The sequence below is a fragment of the Bacillus rossius genome (genome assembly GCF_032445375.1).
Source record: "Bacillus rossius redtenbacheri isolate Brsri chromosome 9 unlocalized genomic scaffold, Brsri_v3 Brsri_v3_scf9_2, whole genome shotgun sequence".
NCBI lineage: Eukaryota > Metazoa > Arthropoda > Insecta > Phasmatodea > Bacillidae > Bacillus > Bacillus rossius.
In genome coordinates, this window is record NW_026962013.1 from 8710540 (window position 1) to 8734028 (window position 23489).

At 39.8% G+C, this 23489-nt stretch overlaps 1 protein-coding gene across 1 annotated transcript in view; it reads left to right on the forward strand.

The window, feature by feature from the left end:
• Nucleotides 1-6328: 6328 nt before the first annotated feature.
• Nucleotides 6329-23489, forward strand: part of LOC134543246 (proto-oncogene tyrosine-protein kinase receptor Ret) — an 83978-nt gene continuing 66817 nt past the window's right edge. The window contains exons 1-4 of the mRNA XM_063388151.1: nt 6329-6380; nt 8765-8877; nt 12047-12182; nt 12929-13182. Of these exons, the coding sequence (XP_063244221.1) occupies nt 8833-8877; nt 12047-12182; nt 12929-13182 (435 nt within the window). The 5' untranslated portion in view covers nt 6329-6380; nt 8765-8832. The remainder of the gene's footprint in view (nt 6381-8764; nt 8878-12046; nt 12183-12928; nt 13183-23489) is intronic.

Below are 23489 nucleotides of genomic sequence, written 5' to 3' on the forward strand. Positions count from 1 at the left end.
ATTCAAAGCGCAACCATACATTTCTACCAATGAAAGGTTATCAAAGCTTCAGCCAGGGTTTTTTTTTAATTTTTTTTTTTAGATGTTACGTATTCTCCTGAAATGAATTATTTTGGCAATAATATCGACAATGGAAAATAAGTTCACATCTCATGGTCTAGGATTGGATGTTGGACGCAAGTCAATTAGCCTGCCTATGGCACACGTGGCCACACTTCCCCCCCCCCCTTTTTCTAGTGATGATGGCTGGGGATCCCCATCAGCTACCAAGCGGATCACTCCATCATCATCATTCTCTTACAATGGATCGAGTGATGGTATTGGGGAGGGGGGGAGGGGCTTGAACCATCGATTCCTCGCAAAATGAGTACCGCCCGATGAAGATTCATCGCGTGATAGCGTCACTCCACTATTAAATGATTTATTATGGGTTCATGGACCTACATACAGTGCTTGTTGAGATGTTTGCCTGGAAAATTGGTGCACTTGTTTGAGTTAGGCAAAGTTGTAGGAACTATTTTCCACAGCATATCGAGTGCATACACTGGGCGTTATAACTCAACCGAGGACCTTGAGATTCAAAGCGTAACCATACATTTATACCAATGGGAAAAAAAAGCTTCAGGCAGGTTTTTAAAAAGGTTACGTCCCTTTCTGATTTTTTTTGCAATAACCCATTCCTATAGTACTTCCTTTTAAATAAGTTTTCATCGTTCAACATAATTTTTGATGTTACACGGAGCAATTCACATAGAATGATTCTTAAATGACATGAGGTAAAAAACGAAAAACATCAACCAAAGCTCTGAGGATATATTCGCACTCATCTATAGTAAAACGGTCACGTGGCTTGGTGCTTTTATTTCTAATCGGATTTAGCTGTTGAGTAAAGAATAGTAAAATCCACAATGGACAGGTAAAATACTAGTACTGTTTTTATCTAAATTACGAAACCATCCCTAGTTTACACGAGCATTTCCCACCTTCATACACAAGAGCCGGTCTGAATGTTATCGCTAAATTTATGGGAGGTTCTTGCAGAATGTTTGCATGTCACGAACTCAATTGTGCTTACGTGAATTTTTGTTAGTGTGTTAATTCACGTACATGCATAAACATTAATACCTTCGGATTATAACAGATTATAAACGTTAATTTCAAACCTTGCTTATAAAATAAGAATCCTCTGATATGGAAATTATGTGAAGATTGTTTTAACCAAAATCATACTGTGGCAATGGTTAGGTTATCAAGTTCCGAATTTGAAAACCTTCAGAAGTAGAGATTATTATAAAAGACTGTTTATTTTGTAAAGAATAATCTGTGCACGACGTTTTACATCAGTGATTGACCAGACGAGTCCATAAAACAAATTACTTTTTTTCCAGTCTCTAATTGCTATGTTTCAGTTCAAATTTTCGTAAAGCAAATGAATTTGCAAATCTTTATTGTAGTTACAAAATCAGTTTTCCTGCCGGAACTATGGAGAATGCTGTTTTGTTTGTTCCAACAACGTTTTCCAACTGAAATAAATTTCGTTTTAATCAGAAATCGCATTTTTTCTAGTTAGTTGTGATTCATTTTTATTCATGTAGATTTTAGTTGGAAAAAAATACTTATAGTTTCAAATATTTCTTTCACCACTATGAACATGATTCATACTTTCATAATTAATGCATAATTACTTTAGCAGTTACTTTTATAATGTTAAGAACATACACATAAAAAAACTATGCTAATAGAAACCAAAATCATGTTTGCTAGTGAGTTACTCGCTGTGCTTATTTATAGCGAAAATTAGCTTTGGAATCTGTGATAATGATTATTATATATTTATCTTTCCCTCACTCAATAAAATAGAATATTTGTTGCAGGGACAGTTAAATTCGTCATAGCTGAGTGGTCAATTCACTTGCCACTCCCAGAGAGAACACAGGTTTGATTGCAGGCGGAGTCGAACCCTGATTTTACTCACGTGGGTAAACGTGGCGGACGTTTCCTTTTAGCGGGTGGGTTTTCTCGGGGTGCTCCGGTGTCCCGCACCGGTACATTCCGTCGCTACTTCATCCTAACTATACAACCATATATTAGTCCTAAATCTCCTTGATTTCGGCAAGACATTACTGTACCATAATGCGAAATTTCATTCAACGCTCAAGCAATCCGTTAAACTAAATCAAAGTGCATTATTAAGAATTTAATTTATGAAGTAAATATTTGACTGAATTTTTTTTGCTTTGTTAATGACATTAAATGCACACATTTAATCTTTGCTCTGTAAAATAAATTTAAAGTAATAGTCCATAGCACTCGTGACATTTTCAGAGCTCCAATATGTCCCGCTTAGTATTCATTATAATTTTCGTCACAAGTATACACATATTAAATTCAGTAAACAAACAAAAGTGGTTTAACGCGAACGTGACCCCCAGTGTGTGAAAATAGGCATGCAAATTGAAAAAAAACTTACATGCATAATTCACTATCATTTTAACTGCGTTGAAAAAAATAAATATTTAATTTGATTTGTGGCGAACTTCGCACGTAATAAATGCACATTAGCTGACGCTATCGTGAATATTTATGATGTTAAGTAATTGTTTAACCGGATAATAAACCGCAGCCAGCAAACACGGGGCCAAAAAGGGGAAAGTGTGTCACAGAGCAGACTAAAAATGTATCTTTTAAAAATTATATATATATTTAATTTACTTAGGTCTCGCATTGTAATGCAGACCATCAAAACACGTTTGTCACACTGTTGGAGACAGATAATCACACATGTTAAATTTCAGTGGTTTCAAAACAAAAAAAAAGTGTGGCGCCAAATTAGAGGAGTGTATTATCATTTTAATTTCTGATATCATAAAACAGGAGTAAAAACAGAAGCGGACAAACAGTTTACACAAAAGTTCCACAAAGGTTTTTTTTCTGCAAAATGGATTTCAATTCAATTTCAAACCATTGCCATATAATAAGCTTTCGTAAGAAAGAGAAATTACAACAGAAAACTTTATTCAGGACACTTCTGTGTTCGAGTATTGGCAATATACAACATAAATAGATATTAGTCTAAAAAACTAAAAAAACACGCTTTATATAGAAAACCAAACTAAAAAATAGAAAATAAATTTTAATAAATTTGAATTAAAAATACCGTAGTGTAAATTTTTTTTATAAATATAAATTAATAATAGTGTAAATAAGAAAATAATGTATTTTATTTTAAAAAAAAAAGCGTGGGGTGCGTGGTGTCAATACATATAAATATTTTATTGACAGATATGTTTAGAAGGTTTATCATTTCGATAATATCTTAAAAAGCACCCCACGCTTTCTTTTTAATTAAAATACATTATTTTATTATTTACACTATTATTAATTTATATTTATAAAAAAATTTCACACTATTCTTAACTCAAATTTATTAAAATATATTTTCTATTTTTTGGTTTGGTTTTCTATATAAAGCGTGTTTTTTTAGTTTTTTAAACTATTATTTATTTTCTACTTTTTAGTTTGGTTTATTTATAAAAGTGTTTTTTTTTTCCTCAATTTATTCCAGGTAAAAATCCTTAAACTGTAAGTTTTGATCTCTATCCAAATATGTTTTTTGATATATCGTCTGTCAAACTTATCCATATTTTACGTGTTTTTGATGTCTTTTATTTAATGATTTACTGACCTTGGCATAGTTTGGAGTATTTGTAACTGCTTGGTGTAGATTTACAGGTTGGTGTTCGAGTGGAATTTCAAAATTCTGCTTATCAGGTGTAACTATTGAGGTTATGCATATGGTGTTTGATTTCCCATCTGCTGTTGGTTTCACAGCAAAATCAAACCTCAATTTATCCATGTTTCGTGAAATATTTGCATAAAATGTTGTTTTATAATAATGTTTCACTCTTGGTTAATTGGTAAAATGACAAAAAGACGTAATTCTGTTTCTCTATTTAACGAAAGAAACAACATTTAAAGCCCTTATTTCAGGTTTTTTCTTCATATTTTTACAAATATAGATAATATTCTCTTCAAGAAAGTATATTGTTCACAATAATCATAACCCACTCTCACTTTTCATTTAATTAAATGTCACAATATTTAGTAGGCTTTGTTCATATCGCGCCAAAGACAAACTGAAAGAAAAGAGTTCGCACATGAGAGAAATGGCTTCCTTTACATATATGTCTTTGTTTCATTTTACCAATTATATAAATTGACAAAAATCTTATTTTGCAAATTTATTAATGGAATTATCTCATCAAACTAGTGTATTGTCGTCGGTCCTCGATAAATCTACAAAGTTTGAATGAAATCTGGCTGTTTAAAGTAGGTCAAAATCGCACCCAAAGGAGTCGGTTACAAACATACAAAAAAACATACAGGTGAAGCTAATATAAAGCGTGTAAAAAAGGAACAATTTTTGTGGAAATACTCAATTTTAAAATTATTTTATTATTGATTATACTTTGCTAAAATATTATAGATGCTTATTATCACTATGTTAATCTTCTTTATAAACGATAGTGTGTGTCTGTCTGTTCGTCTGTCTGTCGCTCAAACAGGCAGAAATGGAACAGCCAGAGGGCGTCTGTATGCATCTCGGAACCATTTTATTGACACATTTTTCTTGATTATCTTTGCTTTAAATCATTACCAAATTTCATTCGTAATGTAATTTTGTACCACTTGACCGTGTAAATGAAATAAAGTTCGTTCCGACTTTCTAACTTAACTACTCGATTGGAAACAGTAACTGACAGTAAAGTCATTTTGTACCACCGTGTAAATGAAATAAAGTTTGTTCCGACTTTCTAACTTAACTACTCGATTGGAAACAGTAACTGGCAAAAAAAATATTAATTCCACAATTTTTTTATAAAATGTTGGATGAACGACTGAGTTACTTTAACGCAGTGTAAGTACATTCGGTTTACTCTCGATTATCGTTTGCTTATTTTACTCCGCAGGAAATAAGCCAAAACAGGTTATTCCCCTTTCTTCTGGCTCATTAAGGTCTAAAGAGCTGAAATTTTGAGAAAAGGTTTTCCTTAGACCCTTAGAATCGCACAAAAAAAAGTGATTTTAATTTCAGCTCGTTGATTTTTTGTATCGGGTTAAAACCAAAAAACAGAACTTTCTAACTATTAACATTTTTTTGGGTCAACTTTAAACATTACGCTGGTATTGAAGCACATTTTTATATAATGTTAACAATAATGACATTTTTTAAACATCTTTCATGTCTAATGAGCATGTTGAGAGTTTTCTGCGTGTAGACTTCTGTACTGAAGCACGCGTAAAACAGCTGGTGAAAAATAATAAACTCTAGATAACTGCTGAAAACTCACCATACAATTTAACACTAAAAAGGGAATACGTATGTGCAATATTGTGCATTGATGAAAAAAGATGTGTTCACATTATTAAAACAATTTGTACAAATGGTTGAAATTAATATCTAAATGTTAAATAAGATGTATGCCAAAGCGATGAAAACCCATAAAGCTTGCTATTTAGAAGGGTCCCGCTAAGGTGAAAACGGGGAGTGATCGGGGGGGGGGGGGGGAAGGAGGGGAAATTCCCAGGAGTAGGGCTAGGTGGAGTTTCAAGATTATTTTCATTGTTTAGGTTTACTCTGATACGAACAAAATTCACAAATGGGTATATTGTTAAAATAATTTACAGGAAAACTTGCAAAAAACATTAGGTAGTAGTTTACAGTCTTCACATTTTTATGTTTAACTAGCTAATATCTTTCTATTTATATATTTATCTTTACAAAACAGAAGAAAACACATTTATATATATTTTTATTTATCTATATTTTTATCTATTATTTTACCTGCCACAAATATTACGTAGGTATATATAACACGTGCGTATTCGAATGAAACTTTGTGTCAAATTTTCAAAGCAATCGGTGAAGAACTTTCGGAGATATGGGATTTTAAAAAACCGAACATTTACTTTTTTATTTGTATAGGTTGTTGAGTTTAAAGTTATGCATTAAATAGTACGTAGATCACCCGACGAAATAATTTTCCCTGTGCCCTTGGTTTGTCTGGACGGCTGTGGCCAGGACACGGACAGACTGACGGTTACAGCGAGGTGCGTGTTCTTGTGTGTGCCAGCAGCGGCGGCGGCGGAGACGGCGGCGGGGACGGCGGGGGCGGCGCTCTTCTTCCCGATGGACGCCGTGCGGGTGGCGGTGCCCGCGCGACTCGCCGCCCCCGGCCTGAGGCTGCTGCGCGCCGCCGCCCTGCGCGAGGACGGCTCCGCCCCCGGCGCCGGCCTGCGCTACCGCCTGGACGCCGCCCCCGGCCGCCTCTCGCTGCACCCGAGCTCAGGGGAGCTGCTACTCGCCGCGCCTCCCGCAGGTCTCCTTGCTTCGTTCCCTTCGAGCTTTCAATATATATACTGTATAGAAGTCGCCAGCCCAGGTTAACATTTCTAATACAGTTTTGAGGTAGTTGGTTAAGGGGCCCGCCTCGTCAGGGGTGTATCTGTGTTAGTGAGGCGGGATGATGAGTGCGACGCTCGATGGTATTTCTAGCGCGGTATCGCCTCTAAGCGCAAGGCTCTGAGTTGACGCGTAGTCTTCTCGTCGTCACAGGATAACTGTGAAATTTGAGCGGTGACCGCAACATTATATGGCCGATAAATGAAGATAAAGGTGTAATGTAAGCCCCTTAAGTGCTTTTAATAATCTGTACTGGTTGTTTTACGCTTAAAAAATTACTCTGAAAACATGCGTTTTAGCCATTTTAACTCTTCTAGAAATACAGTTTAAAAACATGATCCAAAATTAAAAGTACTTTTCGGGCCTCAGCGAACTCTAAAATGCTTTTCGTAAACATACCCCACTCGGATATCTTGAGTAGTTTTGAAATCGCGTTGTTTTTCCTGAAGCTCTGCGCACCGTCTGTGTGACCAGGTAGGCGGAGCCCTTAATTCACCGCCGCAATCGCCACCATCTCCAGGGCATCGACTTGTGGTGGTCCCTAGCGGACAAGTGTCGAACTCTTCAAACACCCCTTCCCCCTCCCGTTGAACGACCTTGAGCTGCAGTGAATGATGGATGAGGGGTGCGGGGAATGACAGCGGGCGACAGTGCTGCGCCCTAACGGGTGAATAACAACTAAGACGATACAGGGCGTTACGGCAGCGCACTGCAGCGGTGAAGTTCCCAAGCTGCTCATCATACGCTTCTGAAAAACGTAGAGTAAATCCTATCCACTCGCGACTTCTATACAGTATATATATATATTCAAAGCTTCGAGCGACACTTCTGCGGGCAATCACTACAGACCTGCGAAATTCGCGGGTTCGATGGCCTTCGGGATGGACCGCACATACAAACCCCTGTACACTCGGGGGGAAAATAACGCAAGGTTCGTCGGCTGCCTTACTTGTGAGTCGTCTCAGCTGGTATGTGTCTGTGATTCGATCCTTCTTTCGGTCGAGGGTTTTTATAAACTGGTTGAGATTCGTCCGGATGAACAGTAAGCCAATAGCAAAAAATTATCTAAGAGGTATAGGTATGTGTGTTTGAATTCTAGCCTATCACCGAATGAATCCGCGAATTTTGGCAGGTCTCTAGCAATGACTCATCAGAGCATAACGAAAAATCATATGTTCAGTGCTCAGAAATGTGGAGTGGCAAAGGGAAGGTTTTTTTAAAAGGTTACGTCCCTTTCTGAAATAATTCTTTTATTTCTCAATAACCCATTCCTATAGTACTTCCTTCTAAATAAGTTTTCATCATTCAAGCATAATTTTTGACGTGACACGGAGCAATGTAGGCTACATAGAATGATTCTTAAATGGCATGAGGTAAAATAACGAAAACCTATAAAGCAAAAAAAAAAGCTTATCAAAAAAAGCTCTGAGGACATATTCGCACTCATTTATAGTCAAAGGTAATGTGTTTTACGTCGGAGTTTATTTATTACAATTTTAAACCTTCCATGTAAACATACATTGTTTATTTTTATCGTCCAAGTGAATTACTGAATACTAGCCGTGTGCCCAATTGGATTTCCCAAAATTTCATTCCCTATTTAACCCCTTTAAGGGCTGAATTTTCCAAACATCATTTCCTAGTGCTCACCTACATTACATAAGGAACTCTTAAGCAAAATTTCATGCTTCTAGATCCAGCGGTTTAAGCCGTGCTTTGTCAGTCAGTCAATTTTAAGAGTTTTATTTTGGATGAACATGCTCGGTGATGGTGTCAAAGTATTAGAATTAGCTCGTCACACTGACGTGTGCAAGTCCGATGCTGAGGAGCTCGTCCCGGTGGGGCATAACCGTTGAGCGGTCTCCCAGGAGTGACTTGATGTAGGCTTTTGGACATACGCCATTGCTAAGCACATGTATGTCTGTAGAAGATAACTACAAAAAAACCCAAATGAAAAAAACACAAATTAAGCAAAAAATTGCTGTTCTCAGGATTTAACACCATTGTGGAGCATTGTGCGGTGTTAAATTCTGACAACAGCAATTTTTTGCTTAATTTGTGTTTTTGTCATTTGTGTTTTTTTTTGTAGTTTTCTTCTACAGACATACATGTGCTTAGCAATGGCGTATGTCCAAAAGCCTACATCAAGTCATGCACTCCCATTGCACAAATCTCCAAGGAGTGGTTCTGAACTGGTGCAATCACGCAACGAGCCGACCGACACTGAAGCCACTGGTGTGGGTCCGTGCTGAGGTGCTGTCAGCTGTCGGCCACTGACTGGCTGTGGTCTCCCGCCTGCAGGTAGCGGCGAGCACCAGTGGACGGCGGTGGTGGAGGCGTCAGAGTCTCCGCTGGGCCCCGCCGCCAAGATGAAGGTCAGCGTCGTACTGAAAGACGCGGCGGACTCCGACAAGGTGCGTCCATCCAGCTCCTTCCTTACCCCTTCCCCCTTCTGCTCCGCGCGACAGAGACTAGGATCTGCAGCCCCGTGATCGACTGAAGTAGCTCTTTGGCTTCCGGGTTGTAGCCGCGTCCTCGGCGGATATGATTCAACCGACGTTTCTGGTCGACGTTGCAGTCGCCATCGTCAGGGAACTTTTACCTACATAGGTAACTGCGTAGGTAACTACGTAGGGTAACTGCTACCCCTGATGATGGCGACTGCAATGTCGACCGAAAAGTCGGTTGAATTATCCGCCAAAGACACGCGGCTTAGATAACTGCTCCCTGATGATGGCGACTGCGATGCCGACCGAAACGTCGGTTGAATTATCCGCCGAGGACACGCGGCTTGGGTAACTGCTCCCTGATGATGGCGACTGCAACGTCGACCGAAACGTCGGTTGAATTATTCGCCGAGGACACGCGGCTTGGGTAACTGCTCCTTGATGATGGCGACTGCAATATCGACCGAAACGTCGGTTGAATTATTCGGCAAGGACGCGGCTGGAACTCAGAAGCCAAAGCTATTTTCAGACAATGGCCAGTGAAAGCCGGCGAACGTTATTAACGTGATCAACTGTTTGTTGTGCCCGTCGTCAACGGGCTGTACAATGTCGTGATCATGAGGGAGCATTATGATCAGCTAAGTTGCATTAAGTGTCTTTTCGCATCTTCAAGTATACAACAATAACAACGACAATAAATTGATCCGTCGGGAGACTGGGTTTTGTGTACCAGCCATCACCACAGGACATTGCCTTGCAGAGATGAAAGGGCATAAATTCATCCAGTTCTTAACCCGGGATGGGAATTTTTTTTTGTAAGTTGACAAATACTTGACCTAGTTGGGAATCCAACCTCCGAACCCTTGGCTCACAAGCCAGAAGCTCTAACTTCTGAGCCAACTGTTCTTATTATTTGAATATAATCATGATTATCATGACATTTAAAATACAATATGCAGTCAAATATTTCAGGTTTGTTAAGGTAAAATGTAATTATAAAAAATAAATCTACAATATATCTCGCTTGTGCCAAATATTAGAGAACAAAACTTGAACTTTTATAAATTTTTGTCCCTATACATAAATATATATTTAAGAACTTTAACGAAGTGTTAAGGGTGAAAACAGTGGGTGCATCAAATGCAATTTCGCCTCTAAATGCTAAGTAGTAACATAGACTGCAGTCTCTTTTTACCGCTAGCTGTATGCATCACTGAGACTAAACGAAAAGATCCTGTAATTTCACTGAAGAAAAATTTGTAACAAATTTCAGTGGAGATATTTTGGTTAGCTTTGGATGTATTAAATTAAAAATATTTTAAGACATTGTAGCATAAAATCCCACTTGTTTCATTTAAATATATTCCACATATTTTTTCAGTTACCACAAAATGTTTGGACGTTTGGCTAACCAATTAGTGTAAAGCTTGTCCTCTTTTCATGAGAAAAAAGACTGCGAACATGTATAATTTGTTTTTGACGTGACAACGTCTATTAAATCGATGAACGCCGGCTGCACGCACGAAAAAGTGTCCCGTAACGCACATTGTCCCACTACGATGTGTCCCGTTACGCTCATTGTACGCTTGCGCCGCATCTATCTCTCTTCCACTATATTGGTCTATGCGTCCGAGGAGAAGAAAGACAGCGGCAGCAACAACTTACATCTATCTACACGTGATCTGTTTCGTCGACTGTTTATAAAGTGAAGTGAAAAGTTAATGTGGTTTTCATTTCGGCAACAAAGGTTCATTATTCTTGCATTTTAAAAATCTGATTACTAGTAGGCCTATAATTTCAAGTATTTATTCTTTTATTATTAAAATAAAAATGATTCAATTTTATTCATAAAAGTATGCAATCATTTCATCAATGTTTTTTTAAGACGTTGTCACGTTAAACTGTCATCCGTTAACCGACTTTACAGAAAACCAATTTTTATCTGTTAAGTTTCATCGTTGTGCACCGTAAATTTTCTTTTTAAATGAAATAGAAATATTCATGTAAACTTACATATTTGTTAATTTGTACATTTACACTAAAATAACTATATCACTACAAAAAAGTGTTACCATTTATGCTTCGTGCTGCCCAGTACCTCCATTATTGAGTTATTTGCAAACAGTTGTTTGAATAGCTTTCCAGTATTAGCTGCGCAAGTTAAACACGGAAAAGCAAGTGAAAGCCAAAAGTAATATAAAAAATTAACTTTTCTGTGGCTTTAAAACCAAATAAATAAAATGATTATACAATAACTTCATGATTGTAAGCACACACTCTCTTAATATCTAGCATTTATTTCAAAATAACTTTATCATCGTCAGTGTAAGCTCTTACATATGTTTTTACTAGTCTGCATTTCTATATAATTATTGTACAGCGGAACTGTAAGTATGTTTGCAGGAAATCGACTAAAAAATTGCCAAACTAATTATACAAATTATATTTCACTGTTATGAAATTACATAATTCATGCTGCAATAATAACAAAAGAACACATAAATTAGTTCGTTACCGAGGTTAGATGTTATTGCACGTAATGCAGTGTTAAGGACACACAAAACTACAGTAAACTCGTGGAATAACATCATGTCAGTGTTAAGAAGACTGCAAGTATCCGCTCTACCACTCTGGTTCTGGGGGTAGAGCGCCTGCCTTGTGACTTGTAGGACCCGGGTTCGCGCCCCGGCTCCTCCAAGGCGGATTGCCCAGACAAAATGGTGGCATTTTCTCTGGTAGGAATACAATCCCTTGTAACAAGTCAGGCTACCAAAGAAACGGTGGGTGGAACAGAAAAAAACCTTCCAGGTGGCTTCCAAATGGGGAGCCCGTTTCTTTTCCTGGGCTCCCCATGCGGTGGCCATTCCGGGGGTTTCTCCGGGGGAACGGAGTTTTGCAAAAATATTTATTGATATCTAGAATGTACCATTTCAACAAATTAAAATATTAAATTTTGATTCTATTCGTTTGATATTGTTTCAATTCAAATCGGTTTATTTCATTACAGTTGGATTCTTACGATTCCGTTTTTTTGTAAAAATCACTTCATTTCATTTCGTTTATTTGGTACCAATTCATTTTGTTTGATTCATTAGGTTATAATTCACTGTGAGACTTGTGGTGGTACATCTTGCAGGACGTGTCCGCTCTGTGCTTCTGGCAGCACGCGGAGTACTCTGTGTTCGAGAACCGGCCAGCCACTGTCCTAGGTCCTCTGGGCCCCGCGTTCTACTCCCTGGACGCCACTCAGCTCAACTACACTCTCCTGAATGGTGAGCAGAACCGTGACATACCGCTACAGCGGCATGAAGAACAGGACACTCTCTTAGTGAGACTCCATCACCCAACTAGATGGAACTAGATGCTTGCTATTTGGTTTTAAGGTGTTTATATAGTTCAACGATTGGGGTTTGAAACTATAACGTAATTCGTGTAGCTAAACACTTCATAAATAATTTTTGAAATACCCGAAACTGTTTACTTCCTGAAGAATGTTCAAGAGCAGATCATTCTGTCGTTCATCACCCGATTCCAAAAAAATGTGTTATTAGTACAGGACTGGCTCAGCCCATTGTTCTTCAGTGTTGACTATCGGAATGCAACCGCTGTTGTGATGAACTTTCAGCCAGACTGTTTTTGATGGTTGATGTAACAACGACAGGAACCAGCCAACGGTCAGCAAACAGGCGGACCGCGGTCCGTTTGCGGTCCGAACCTCGGACCGCCAAATATTGTAATGTATTGTAGGCTATACCAAGTACAAATTAATACGTAGATAAGGTATATATTATCAGTTGTTTTTTCTCTGGATTTCTCGTTAAACATTTTCCCACGGTAGCCGGTCCCCACCTAAAACTACTTGCCGACCCCTGAACCGGACAAAAACAGCGGAAAATTTCAAAATTCTCGTCTGTTGGGCAACTATCGCGGCGTGGATCTCGGAGGACAAGGGTGAGTGTTGTCTCGTCTGTTGGGCAACTATCGCAGGACAAGGGTGATTGTTGTCGGGTGTCCGCAGGCTCGCAGTACGCAGGGGTGGAGCTGCTGCCGGGGTCCCAGGGCTGGACTCTGAGCACCAGGCCCGACCTGGACAGGGACTCGCTGAGCCCGGGACCCCAGCTGCGCCTGAGGGTCGCCTGCTCAGCCCCGGGCGGTGGCCGGAGCGCTGAGGCCACGCTGACTGTCTCCATCAGGGACGAGGACGACAACCCACCGGCGGCTCAGGAGCCGGGCCAGCTGGACGTGGGCATCAGGGCCGGCAGCCTCAGCAAGGTCGGTCACGGATCTTACAGAAGTCCAAACTGTGGAAGGGTTTAAAGGAATTGGCGACCCGTACACCCTATCCAAAATTCTGGCTCCAAACTGTGGAAGGGTTAAAGGAATTGGCGACCCGTACACCCTATCCAAAATTCTGGCTCCAAACTGTGGAAGGGTTAAAGGAATTGGCGACCCGTACACCCTATCCAAAATTCTGGCTCCAAACTGTGGAAGGGTTAAAGGAATTGGCGACCCGTACAACCTATCCAAAATTCTGGCTCCAAACTGTGGAATGGTTAAAGGAGTTGGCGACCCGTACAACCTATCCAAAATTCTGGCTCCAAACTGTGGAAGGGTTAAAGGAATTGGCGACCCAAACACCCTATCCAAAATTCTGGCTCCAAACTTTGGAATGGTTAAAGGAATTGGCGACCCGAACACCCTATCCAAAATTCTGGCTCCAAACTGTGGAAGGGTTAAAGGAATTGGCGACCCGTACAACCTATCCAAAATTCTGGCTCCAAACTGTGGAATGGTTAAAGGAGTTGGCGACCCGTACAACCTATCCAAAATTCTGGCTCCAAACTGTGGAAGGGTTAAAGGAATTGGCGACCCAAACACCCTATCCAAAATTCTGGCTCCAAACTGTGGAAAGGTTAAAGGAATTGGCGACCCGTACACCCTATCCAAAATTCTGGCTCCAAACTGTGGAAGGGTTAAAGGAATTGGCGACCCAAACACCCTATCCAAAATTCTGGCTCCGAACTGTGGAAAGGTTAAAGGAATTGGCGACCCGTACACCCTATCCAAAATTCTGGCTCAGTCTGCCTTCTCGCGGTGCTGCGTCGGTTCAACAAAGTTGTCCTGAGCTGTTTTTGCGGCACCTGATGAGTAGTACCTCAAGACCAACTTTCGGTCTGATAATCATAAACACACACTTGGTTTCGGTCATGAAAACAAACCGAATGTTACTTTAACCCCATTGCCTTTTTTTCTCTCTCTCCTACCTGCATGAGATTAATAGCATGTCAAGTTTGTCGATGGGTTGGAATATGGAAAAAAAAACCGTTCTACGTGTCTTAGCTGACATCTTCAGTATGTCATCTCGACAGCAAAATGTCAAAAGTGATTTGTTAGGAACCATGTGACAAGGGTAACACCTCGAGGGCATCACTTTGAGAGCTATAGATTAAGTGTGACAAGTCGCGACCAACACATCGAAGCTACACAGCAATGTAATTATTGACATCGTCGAAATTATATACTTTAATGAAGAAATTAACATGCCACACCTTTATCGACATGGGATGCATGTCGAGATGGTTATCGATTTCTTTGTTTTGCCCGTTTAGGTCAGTGCTTAAATTTTTTATTATGCTTTTATAACTTGAAGTTTTTATTGAATGACAAATTTTATTATTTTACAAAGTGGACACATTCTGGTTGAATATCTCATCAATGTTTTTTATTATGACGTTGTCACGTTAAACTATCGTCCGTAAACCGACTTTACAGACAACCAATTTTTTTTATGTAGTTTCTCGGACACAATGTGATTGTTGAAGAAACCCTCGCCGTACCTTGCCTCAGGGAGGTGAGGTAATAATGGGTAGTTGTCGTCGACTGGTGGCAACACTCACGATGTGCTCTTGCGTGCGCGACAGTAACCGCTCGGCGGTGTGACAAAATGGACGGGGGGAAAATCACCTCCAGCCGCCATTTGCAGCTCCATTAGGCCTAATGAGCCGACGGGGCGGTGGCAACCACTCTCTGGTCGGTGGGACGGAGGTGGGGGATGGCGCTGTTAATGGCCACCTTCCGGAAGAGTGTTTTCTCCCTTCTGCGTCGCACAGAAGCCATTGCTTCAGATTTAACCATGAGTTAAAAAATAATCAGGATGTAGTAGGGGAAACGAAGGAGTTCTGGGACAGTGTAAACATTGATTACGCAATGATGGTAGCCTCCAGCAGACGATGACTGGTTGTCAACATTACGTAATCAATGTTTACACGGTCCCAAAAACACTGTCGTTCTCTACAATATGGCAGCCTCCAGCAGACGACGACGACTTCTGGGGGCCACCATCATTGCGTAATCAATGTTTACATTTTAACAGAAGCCCTTCGTACCCTCTGCTCAGGGACCCCCAGAAAATAGTTACGACATGAATAAATAAATTTAAAATACATATGAGCAGTTTAGCATCGTTTAAAGTACAAGTAGTCACATGGGAAAAAAAGACCCCTCATATAATAGTGGTATTTACATGACGACGATTTATGACACCATGGTCACAGAGGTGATAAGAACCAGAGGCGAAATCAGCTGTGCACACCCGAACTCGCCGTGTTGACACATCGTAGGCTAGCCGCCATTTTTGTGGCAAGTATAATTCTGGCGTTGGTATAGCGTTTTAAACTTTGGGATGCTGCAGAGATCAGTTTTATGAAAATGAATGAGTTTCGTAAACGTTTTGGAGCCACTTGGTGCTCGGCACCAAACTGTTCAAACAACAGTGGTTAATCTGAAAAAAGAAGCTTCTTCAGATTTCCTATAGATGAAATACTGTAAGTAAAAATAACGTGTCAATCCAGTACCTATAAGTTCTGCAATGTTGATTCCACAACTTGCAAAATGTGGCTGTTACTTTCCTTCTTATATTTGTTATCTTAATTATCAGTAATATTTTAGAGTGTAATGTGGGTTTGTTAACTTATGCAGTAAACGAATATAGGAACTATCGCGATTAAAATTGGCCTAGCGTGTTAAAATAAATTAGCTGCCTATAGACCTATAAGTGTTCGAGTAAAACCATCAGAGTGCTTTAAAACATAAGTGATGGGCTAAAATTTTCATTTAATTATATGTACTTTTTTCATGTGGGTACATATAGTGTTGAGTAATGATTTCATTAACATGAAACGTAATCAGTTCGGTTACCTAACCTGAGGTAAACCTAACCAAACATAATTGTAACCTAATAAACCTTATCCCAATGTAATCTAACCTTATCATACTTAAAAAATGAGGGTAAATGTTCCGTATTGCATATCCAGGTGTATCCAGATATACATTTGTCCTGATGGCATGATCCTGTACAACTGAACCTGGGGTACATGATGCTTTTTTTTTTTTTTAGCAGTGTGGATGAGCGTAGCGCCGACGCATTTTACAGCGCGAAAGCTGATATAAAAAAATAAATTATTTGTAAGATAAATTACATCAGGTTTCGCGCTACGCCTCAGCGCTACGTGTCTCTCCCACTGCTAAAAAAAAAATAAGCATCATGTACCACAGGGTCAGCTGTACAAGACCGTGCCATCAGAATCGTACCATCAGGACCACAGGGTTAACTTGGATACGCAATACGGAACTTTCACCCAAATGAGATTAAGTTAGTTCTTTAGTAAAAACAGGGATTTTTTTTTCAAGACTTTTGCACGAGAAGCTATTCCTGATATTTGTTATATAATTTGAATTTATTGCAACAGGTTGACTACCTACTGTCCTAGAACTAGGCCTAATACTTTCCATGCTTTACTCACTTAGGTACGTACCAAAAGAAAGGAATGATTAGTGTGCATGTCATTTGTGTATATTTTTTTTTTAATATTTTTGGAGGATCAAATGCAACAAATTTTATATAGGTCTTCCCACTATTTCTTCTTGTATGCAGATATGGTCATGGATTGTGTGCTAAATAACCTCTGATTTCAAGCAAATAAAATATTTCGTAAGTTGCCTATGCAAACACGCCGTCACACACGGACAAATAGGCTCGTCACTTAATTAAACACGCTCTAACACAACAAAAAATCACCGTCTCATAATACTTCACCACTAGCCAATCTACGCATGAATCGTAACTGAATGCATTCGTTACGTATGGTCCACGCATTAAACCTTAATGGCAAATTGAATATAATTATGTGTCGAGTAGAAATTTTACGGAATAATGATCCATACTTCAGGAAAACGTAGCATTCAACATGTGTTTATGAGCAGCGCACACGCCACAAACATGGCGACCAACTTTTCGACTGTCTGCTGTCGAGTTCGCCAAGATCAAAGAGACCGCGCCTCTATTTCGTCTCTGGTTCACTTATATACTCTGTGCCATGGTGGTATAATCATCACATATCTTGCCTTCTAAAATGAAGATCTGGTTTCGATTCTTGGTGGAGTTAAATATGTATTTTATATAAATAGAAACATGGTAGACCTTTCTGTGAATTTGATGCGTTTCTTCGGGTACTACAGTTCTCACACCAATCCATTCCATCTCTGAGGAACTATATTTCGGTGAGCAGTTAAAACCAATTTCATTAATTCAGTAAAGGAATGATAGTCTTGAGAAGTTTGGAGGCTTGACTACTTGAAGTTATTTCCTACTTTCGAAGAACTGTATTAAGGCTAGCATTGACCCTACCACCACTAAAATCAAACAATGAGTTTATATGCAGTATTTTCAGCGACCTACGTGCAATTACGAGATTTAAGTTTTTCACAAAAAAATAAATGTTTGTTTTGAGTGTAGTATGCATTTATAATTTAAAATATTAAAAATGTGTACGAGACTATTACACATTGCATTATATATTTATATTAAGACCCTCAATTCTTCCACTTGTGAATAACGTTCATGATGCTAACATATCGTTCGCACACTTCATGTCCATTTACAAACGTAGGCATTCAAATGTATGCATGTAACATTACAATAAGTTTTCAGAATTATATGTCCTATATGTAATTTTTACTACTGGTAGGAAAGAATAATGTGATCAATTTTTCGTCTCACCCAGTGTGCGAATGAGCGAGTGTGAAGTGAGGAGTTTCATCTTGACAAACATATCTCTATGGCTTAATAGAAGGGAACAACTTCCTTGCCTGTGAAAAAAAACTCCCCTTATGAACGTTAAGGTTATTTTTAATTTTTTTCAAACATTTATATATTTAAATTTAACTTTATTTTTCTTGTGTTAAAGCTATTTCTTGCTCTTTTACTCTCCACATGATGTTTGCTTAAAATAACTTAAATATATTAAACTTATTACCAGGTAAATTAATTCAAACTCCCATCACTCTTTCATCATTAAATGGGTTTGACAAATGTTGTGTGGTGTTAGGGTTAAAATAAAACCTAAATAACCTCAAAAATATACATCTATATCTCATATCAGGTTAAAAAGTGAGTTCCCTATTCAACACAAACTACAATCCGCAACCTTGTTAAGCTCGAGAAAAAAGTATTCCACAGCAGCTCCAGAAGTACGACTTCAATAAACTGGAATGTGTCGCACCTGTAACGAGCTCCAGCGTTGCCTCTGATGCATTTGAAGTCTGGTGGGGCATGAAAGAAGTAGTTGGAAGTGCAGATTTCTCTCGCTGCAGACTGGAGTCGCCTCTGACTCGCCCCGTGTCTGCAGCAGGAAGTACAACTCCGCAAACGAGCGAAACGCAGTGGTCGTTCTACCAGAAGTGCATTCAGCGCGCGAGCTTCCAAAGCAACACTCCTCACAGTTGTGACTTCGTCGAATAGAGAGAAACATCCATCGGCTCAAATGAAAGCGTGCGTTGATAAGTATTTTTATGAACATAACTCAGAAACATCATTTTTTCATATTTGCAGACTGGAATAAAGAACCGTTAGGCGCCCGCATTGTGTTAGTGAGGCGGGATGATAAGTGCGACGCTCGCTGGTGCTTCTAGTTGCGGTGTCGTCTCTAAGCGCGCTAGGTTGTGAACTGGCATGCAGTCTTATCGTCGTGCTCAGAGCAACAATGAGATTCTAGCGGTAACACGTTGTTAGCCATTTTCACGTTTCTAAAAATACAGTTTAAAAAATGAATTACGGAAACAGATCTAATATTTTTACCCATTCGCCTTCAGCGTATTATTAAACGGTTTTCTTAAACAGACACCACTCGAATATCGTTATCATGTTTCAATTCATGTGGTTTTCTTCTGCAGCTCTGTGTGCGTAGGTAGGCGGGGCCCTTAAGAGGCCGCCAAGGAAATAAATCACAAACTAGCGGACTATGAAACACGAAAGTGTTATTTTTGGACAGGGAGACGGTGATACCACGGGAAGGATCGCCCATTGGATCTGACAGGTGACACTAATCTCCTATCCTGCAGGTTAAAAATCCCGTGGAGTGGATACATAACCAGATCACGGGTCAGGCTATGCAGTACCGAAAATTCGTGGCTAGGCTAACATATTAAACACCGCGTCGATTCGAGATCATTGTCCACGAACCGCCCCGAGTGTCGGTTCATATCGAATTTCCATTTGATCTTCGGTCAGAGCTCGAAACACAACGGTGCAACAGCAAACGTGGTCCGACCATGATGAACGGGTGTATACCATTTGTCCGAATGTCCACTTCTCCGATCTCATTTTGTTCGAAAGAACCACTTGTCCGAGTGACCACTTGTCCGAGCTCGGAGAAGTTGACATTCGGACAAATGGTTGGCCCATCGACGAAACTAGTCTCTGACGGTAAAGTACGCTTTAACTCTGGCGGTGCAACTGGCCATGACTCAGATACGCCCGTGACTTGGGAGGGTGCCGGAGGGGGTGGAGAGGGGGGGGGACAGACGGTCCTCGACGCGCGGGGGCGGGGGTCGATACCTCGCACATGACGTCGCCGAGGATGCCGTGGGCAGAGACGTCCCGTAGCGAGGAGAGGGGGGGGGTGAAGGTTTAACCCCCCCCCCCCCGTCCCGGAGCACCGGCTGGGTGCACGAGCCCCAAGAGCGCGTGATCGCTAAGGTCGACTCTGGCTCGTGCGCCTCACGCCTCACAGCCTCTACGCGCCTGGCACAGGACTGGCGTGCGCCTCTACGGAACATTAAATTAAAAAGGGTCTCTGCACGTCCCTTCATCTCATGCAATATTAATTTAGAACTTTTCATAACGGTCTTAAATGCTATTCGTAATCTTGACACATTAAATAAATCTTAAACCATTTGTAAATGACGCCTTAACAAGGATTAGGCCTCGCAATCTTGCGATTTAAAATATTTTGATACCGTTTGCAGTAAAGTCTCCGTGATTTTTTTTATATGGCATAGTTTTGAATGCTTGTTGAAGTCAACACTTGTGAACTGGTGTGATATTTGTAGTCGCCAACGTGAAATAATAAGTTATTTCCTCGCAGCGCTTACGGACTAGTGTGGTTGCAACAAGGTGCAGAAGGACTGGGCGAGATGATTTGACATGAATTGGGATAAATAACTCAAAATTAGAATTAAAGCAAAAAAAAATGGTTGTCTGTAAAGTCGGTTTATGGACGATAGTTTAACGTGACAACGTCATAACAAAACATTGATGAAATGATTGCATACTTTTATGAATAAAATTGAATCATTTTTATTGTATTATCACTATTTTGTATGGATTCAAAGAAGGAGTGAAATGAAATCTACAATTTAATTGACAAATTTACTTTTATTCGCGCTCATTAATTCAAATATGTTTATTACTTTAACGAAGAGATTATTTGAACTATAACTTTTATACATGTTTGCTATTTAACATCTTCCAATCTGTGTTATTCTGTTAAGGATAGGACGATGATAGGAAAAGTAGGAAACGAATGGGAGTGTTTCAAGTTAAATGTGCCTCGAAAAAGTCAAATCGATGGTTGTTCCAATCGAGTGGAAGAGAGATAGATGCGGCGCAAGCGTACAATGAGCGTAACGGGACACAGCGTAAAGGGACAATGTGCGTAACGGGACCCTTTTTCGTGCGTGCAGCCGGCGTTCATCGATTTATTAGACGTTGTCACAACAATAAAATTCTTTATTTCGTGCATATAATTCTACAATCCCCGTTGCCATTGCAAGTTATCTCTTGTAATTTTATAAACATTCAACATTAAGTCTTAAATCAGTTAAGGTAAATGGGACTGGGGGAAAAAGCATTGCGTACATTAAGATACCGAAACAAATTTACATCTTCCACTCGTAAATACGAGGGCAATGGCAAATGCCCTGATAAACCAACAAAACGCTTTCTTTGAGAGGAGTTCCTCGAAAGTTATGTTCCCGAGTATCCCAGCGGTATGCGCCGGCTGTGGACTCACTCTGTTGTAGTCGCAAAGTGTACGGAGCTAATGAGGGTCTGGGGTAAGTGGAATATCTGAGCAAGAAACACGGCAGGGGTGTTCTGCAAAACGTCTTAACCACTGCGAACAAATTATTTAATCAAAAAAACGCGAAGTATATTGCTCATAAAGACACCTTCACATTTTGTGACGTTTAATAGTCTAGCGGCTATGGTCTGAGGAATTTTCCTGCTCATTTATTCCATTAGCCCCCGGTTCACAAACGGGCCAACCGGGAATACGCCCAGAGCGCCAGATTTTAAGGGGCGGGAGAATTAGGGGTGCGAAAAAAAAAAATAAGGACAAAAAATTTTTATGGGAGGGAAATTAATTTTTTTATCGTATGGTAATATTTTATTTTCAAAAATATATTTCAAGGGGAAATTTGAGTCTGTACTAACCATTGCAGTGCAATTAAAAATATTATACTTAAACCAAATACTTCAGAAATAGATTAATAATTATTTCAATAATATACAGTATATTATAACATGTATATGAAATTTAATAATAAAAAGGACAAACGCCTATGTATTTGATAAACCTTAGTATTAAGTTACATAATACTCTGTTTTAAAATTGATAAAGCTTGGATTTGTAAAATTTTATGATGTTCACTGTACATGTTATACTGCAAGGACAGAAGACTAAACAACAGTCTTCAATCTCCCATCGTTATATATGCTAAATAAAACGTTACAAAGCCTTAAAAATAAATCGCACATGCTCATTCATATTTCAAACACGTTTGACTATTTATTGTATACCGACATAGAAGGATAACATTAAGATATATGATTTATAAATAGCAAACATAATTTATTAGATTTTTGAATTGTTTATTGTAAATTAAGAGCATGACAAAAACGCATTCACGTGTGCCGAGTTTGCGCTCTTGTGGCATAATCACGAAGAAAAAATAAGCGAGCGAGCCTTTCAGTATGTGTAACATCTAACTTTCGTAAGGAGCTAATTCATGTGGTCTCATGTTTCAAACACACTTATAATAATAACTTGGACACGAAATTTTACGTATAGAATTTTTTTAAATGATGACAAGAGTGATAAATATACGCAAATTATGTTTTCAACTACATTTCTTGACACAGTTTTAGTAACAGCCGCTAGAATCTGTTGTCAGAGGAATTACGTTGACTATAGAATCATTCAAAGTGAAGACCAAAAATTTAAACTCTGTAATGAAACTGCTCCGATATAAGCGAAAAAGACTTGAAAAAAATACTAGACCCCGGATTTGGACCTGATTTTCAACAAGTAATTTTATTAAAATACTGTCCTCTCTTGTTAAAATTCATTTAAACGGTTGATTAAGTTTCCCTTTGGCTTTGCGAACTTGCGTTCGCGCTCTAAGGCCGCAGACGGCAGCACCGTGGTTGTTGCACATTTCCGTTTCTTCACTTTCGCCGCATTTCGCGGAAATGACTCCTGCCAAATGCCGTATCCCGAGAGCTGCGCCGTCGCGCATCACAAACGTGAAAAATCGATGGCAGCGCGAGTGTCCGCTCCTGAGGACTGTGGCCAGTGTGTGGTAGGGGCCTCCACCGGGATCAGAGGCGCAACAACTAAATTTCCAAAAAGGGGGGGGGGGGGGTGGCAATATATCTTTTTATAAAGAATCATTGATCCCCTTTGTTGAAGCGGGGGGTCCGGGGGTCCTCCCCCGGGAAAATTTGAATTTCAAGGTGGAAAATGGTGCTATTTAAGCAGTTTTATTAACTAAAAATTGATTACACAGCACTTTCTTTGCCCCCGTTTGCCCCCACTTCAAGGTTTCAGAGGGGGGGAGGGGCAAAATACCCTTGCCCCCCCCCCCTGTTGTTGCGCCCCTGACCGGGATAGCATGCCTTCTGGAGCTAGCGGGTCGTATCGGCGAGGGGTGGGAGTGATTCAGGGAGCTCCCCCCGGTGGCGTGACGGGAAGCCTACAACTCACGTAGTTTCGGTTCCCTGCAAGAATTTCCGAAGATTTCCGAAGTTTTTGCGTTTTTGGTATTGTCACACTTCAGCCGCTAAATCAGAAGTTTCCGATGAAAACAAGCATGTTGTGACTGACCTGACCTAACCTAACCCTTCGATTTTTTTTTTAATTTCAATTTTTGAGAGAAATGACGAAGTTGCACGAACGTGGTAGGTAACCGAAACTACGTGAGTTGTGGGCTGCCGGTGGCGTGACAGTGTTGCCAAGTGG